The sequence below is a fragment of the Gregarina niphandrodes genome (assembly GCF_000223845.1).
Source record: "Gregarina niphandrodes unplaced genomic scaffold scaffold00018, whole genome shotgun sequence".
In the NCBI taxonomy this organism is placed as follows: domain Eukaryota; phylum Apicomplexa; class Conoidasida; order Eugregarinorida; family Gregarinidae; genus Gregarina; species Gregarina niphandrodes.
In genome coordinates this window covers 73114-77209 of record NW_011645787.1, presented here as the reverse complement: position 1 = coordinate 77209, position 4096 = coordinate 73114, and the positions used below count along the sequence as shown (strand labels likewise).

The 4096-nt window shown below is 53.9% G+C and overlaps 2 protein-coding genes across 2 annotated transcripts; both read right to left on the bottom strand.

Annotated features, from left to right (window-relative positions):
• Positions 1-1259: 1259 nt before the first annotated feature.
• Positions 1260-1784, bottom strand: GNI_091370 (hypothetical protein; the record flags this gene model as incomplete). The annotated part of the gene is made up of 1 exon (XM_011132568.1): positions 1260-1784. The coding sequence occupies one exon, from the start codon at positions 1782-1784 to the stop codon at positions 1260-1262; it is 525 nt and encodes a 174-aa protein (XP_011130870.1).
• An 864-nt stretch (positions 1785-2648) lies between these two features.
• GNI_091360 (hypothetical protein) lies at positions 2649-3677 on the bottom strand (the record flags this gene model as incomplete). The annotated part of the gene is made up of 1 exon (XM_011132567.1): positions 2649-3677. The coding sequence occupies one exon, from the start codon at positions 3675-3677 to the stop codon at positions 2649-2651; it is 1029 nt and encodes a 342-aa protein (XP_011130869.1).
• Between the last annotated feature and the right edge of the window lie 419 nt (positions 3678-4096).

The window sequence follows — 4096 nt, the reverse complement described above, 5'->3', positions numbered from 1 at the left end:
CCCCCCCGGCATTCTTCAACAGCAGGGACGAAACCGAATCAAGGAATAAAAGGCGGCGACACCAAAAACGAAGTTAATCTGAAACTTGGTCCACAGAGTCAAGATAGTGATCGTTTAGCGACACCCGCCACTGAATCCTCCTTAGATCCCTCCCTGGACTCGCTGGAGCGTGGTGCACACCTCAGTTCGGTACAGCGATGGATGGCATTATCGATCCAATCCGGCTTGTTTCTTGCTTGGGCGATGTCTTTTTTTGGGGGGAACGTGAACATGTCACTCGGAGCTGCAGCAGTACGACACGATGCCAAGACGCACAGGTCTAACGAAACTCCGGGACGGCATCTACTACCAGTTCCGGCCGCTGGCTGGATACGTTGGGGGATTTTGGGGACGCTCGCTAATGTATGATGCTTCCATCACGCGGTCGCAGAGCCGGCCTCGCAAATCAACAATGCTGCAGACGAGAGAAGGGGAGAAACCGCCAACGCCCACAGCCGCTGTCGATGTACAGCTCCCTGGAGAAGAACGTGTGTCCACCACGGGAGTTCGAACAGAGCGCGAAACAGAACAGCGCGGAAAGATCGAAGTGGCGCACCTGTCTAGATAGCTTCAGCGCAAGTGCGAGAAGCTGGACCACAAGACAGTGGGACTGGCAGGAGGTTCACAAGTACTACCGACCACTGGCTATTAGGACGACGAAGATCTTCACGTTCAGACGCCAACTCCTGGACACAGGAGCGACTGGGGACAGGAGAGACCAGGTAATTTAGTATCAATCCTTCTGGGTTCAGATTCTATTCGAGGCGCTCCAAACGTTAGCGACGGAACTTAACGGCCGAGGAACTATCGATGCTGGCAAGGCAAGCCTGCCCAGCACTAGTCAGACGAGCTCTGGTAGCGGAACGAAAACGCCTCTCTCCGAGCAAAAGTGGATCGGCGGAAATACGAACCAAAATTTCAGAGCAGATGGAGGAGGCTACAACCCGAAGAAGTTCGCTTGTCGACTCAAAGTGCCGCACACTGTCGACTCAAAGTGCCGCACACTGTCGATTTAACAACTGCAAAGTTTTCGTCCCTTGGACTTAGTTAGGTTGGTTGGGTGGGGCAGTTAGTCTGAGCGGTGTTCCCTGTCCCGCAGCCCGTCCGTACCTGGCCCCGGCCGCCACGGTTTGTTTTCCTGTCCCCAAAAACTGTACCCAAAACACGCATGGTGAGAGGCGTCTTCGAGACACCTTCGAGACAAAGATACAACAGATTATTTAGGCAAAAGCACGCCAGTCAGGGAAGCACTCGAGCTCATGTTTTGTCAAATTTCTGCAGTCGACGACCTGTAAAGATTTGCTTAATACTTCCGGATTGGACTCACGCACTTTCTCCAATTCCCACAGCAATGCCGCCTTCGTCCAGTGAAAACAATCTAACCAAATCTGGTCAGACATGTTGGAGAATTCATTTTTTGGATCCTTGCGAGTCAGAAACTCTTTGAAGTCACGAACTACTAGAGCCAGATCCACGTCGTTGTAAATAGCATGCCATCGAATTCGTGAGCATCTGGCGATCCAGTCATACTTCTTGCGCACGCGGTCAACGCCACAAAAGGTCAAGATGTCTCCCCGAGGGATTAGGACCGCAAACTTTATAGTGTTGTCACCCACTAGGCTACGTAGCTCGACCATCTTCAGCTGACAGTCGGCAGTGGATGGCCGCTCTCCCCTGTCAGTCATCACGCTCAATAACAACCCCAAGCCACATGAGTTCGTGGCGCCGCCCGCGGTCCCCTTCATTTTCGTCTTGGAAATTTTTCGATCCCTGCCCAACGCAAGCTCGTCCCTGCGCACGCTGTGTCAAAGTCCATATGTAGTGAACGTACCCCATTCCCTAGCAACTTCACGTGTCGACCCTGTGAAAGTCGACGCTGTGTGCAAAAGAGTGCGGTGCAAAATTCTAACTCCGGATCCGGATAAGAAGGCCGTTGCGGTGCAAACTTCGGGTGGGATCGGGACTGGCGGGAAGACGAGGACCCCGTGCGTACTGGATTAGCGGGCGGGTTGACGGTGTGCTCCCACTTTATCCTGTACAACCGAACGAACCAACCGTCGTCTTCCTCCGGGTTCAATCTAAACCTCGGGAGGGCTCCGTGACGACTAGGCGACAGATACCGCAGCTATCTCCTCAGTTGCCGGTGACAGCGCACCTCAGTTGCCGGTGACAGCGCACCTCAGTTGCCGCTGACAGCGCAATCCTCGCGGTCCTTCCTTCTCAACAAGCTGCGGCCTGCACCTTATAGTTCGACCCCCTTCACGCTCAGGGACACGCTCAGACTGCGTCTTTACCCTCTACCTCACCTTCCTCTCCTGCCCCACCTCCCTGCAGGACACGTAAACGACCACTTGATAAATCGTACACTATAATGCACACGTGTGTGCATGTCATTCTCATGGCTTCGAACACGTTCCCATGTTAAGTCCACCGTCCTGTGTGTGTGTTTGATTGAGGTGCCTGTGCAGGAACCCAAAAACAGTTGTCGCTTAACGTATATCGTCTAATACAAAAAGACAAGGTATCAAAACCGAACTCCTCCCTCCCTCCCTCATCATCTATTTAACCTTGAATTAAATAAGTGATAAAGCCTGCTTAGATAACCCCGTTCAAACGAACTCTCGATAGATCGGTTCGCGGCCAGTATGCAGCTCGCGGCCAGTATGCAGCCCGCGACCAGTATGCAGCCGGCTTGTCACTTCCTCAAGCGGTTCGTCGACTTGTTCTTCGAGCTGAAGGTGACCTGGACGTCGGCAGGTCAAAGCTCTTCCGCAGCCCTGAAGGAAACCACTCATGGAGCCACCTTTTGTCCAGGTCGACCACCGACGAATACTGGCTTCATTTTTGTGTGTTGCCGCCCAACGACGCTCGTTGATCCAGTACTCCTGTTCAGGCACTTCAACAGACGAGGACACCTTCAACCCCGAGACTTGGTGGTTCGGGACCTTCTCCTCAACGGCACTCAGCCTGTTCATTCCAGCTTCCGTCCCACTTCCTATCGCAGCTTCCGTACCACTTCCTATCGCAGCTTCCGTGCCACTTCCTGTCGCAGCTTCCGTGCCATTTCTAGTACCGCGTTCCGTGTCGTCTGTGGTCACTATCTCCTTCAGCTGGATACCAAACTCGCCTGCCACTTCGGCTGCAAGCTGGACTTGCACCTCTTTGCTCACATTGCCGGGCTGGTGACAAAGTATGTTACGACATGCGAACTCCACGAACCGGTCCAACACCACATCATCAACCCCCGCGTTCAACTCCGATCTGGCCGCGAGTTGCACCTTGTTCGGGTCTCTGAACCAGTCGAAGTCGGGCGAAAAGAGGGCAATCTCGTCAGGACTAACCCTCGTCATTCGAGAGCACCAACCAAACCACGCCGCTGGTTGCTTCTCCAATGCCACAATCAACTCCACCTCCCTACTCGGGAGCACTCCACCACCACTCTGTGCTTCAGTAACCCGACTTGCTTCAGTAACCCGACTTGTTTCAGTCAGGCCAGCTGGAATCTCAACTGTCACCCGATGAAAAGTGCACCCATCAGTGGTCGCCAGTTTGCCCTGCTTGTCAAAAAACGCGGCAATCACCACGGCCAACTCTCGACTCACACGCTTCGCACACTCACTCCTCATTATTGCTTCCATTTTCTAACCCCATATTCCTCCAGGGACAGAACAGTCCCCTTCTCCCAGAACACTCCCCTTCTCCCAGAACACTCCCCTTCTCCCAGAACACTCCCCTTCTCCCACGGCTCGACGGTTGCGGCTCCTCTTACCTCAAAAGGTACCGACTCGAGCCTTCGTTAGGTAAGTCGCCCTTCCGCAGCGTTTTCACGACGTCGGGCCTTCGCTCTGGTCACGGAGTTCGACGAGTCGCTGATGCCCTGCCTGCACCGCTGCCTGCACCGCTGCCACTTGTCCCCATGACACACATTCCCACAAGTACGGACGCCCATTTCTTGGGTTGCACCGGAAAAAGTTTTAAGGGGGTTGAAGCGAGCGAGCATGTTAGTAGCTAACAAATGGAGCGAGCAAGTGTAATCCCAACAGGCTCTTGCGGGTTT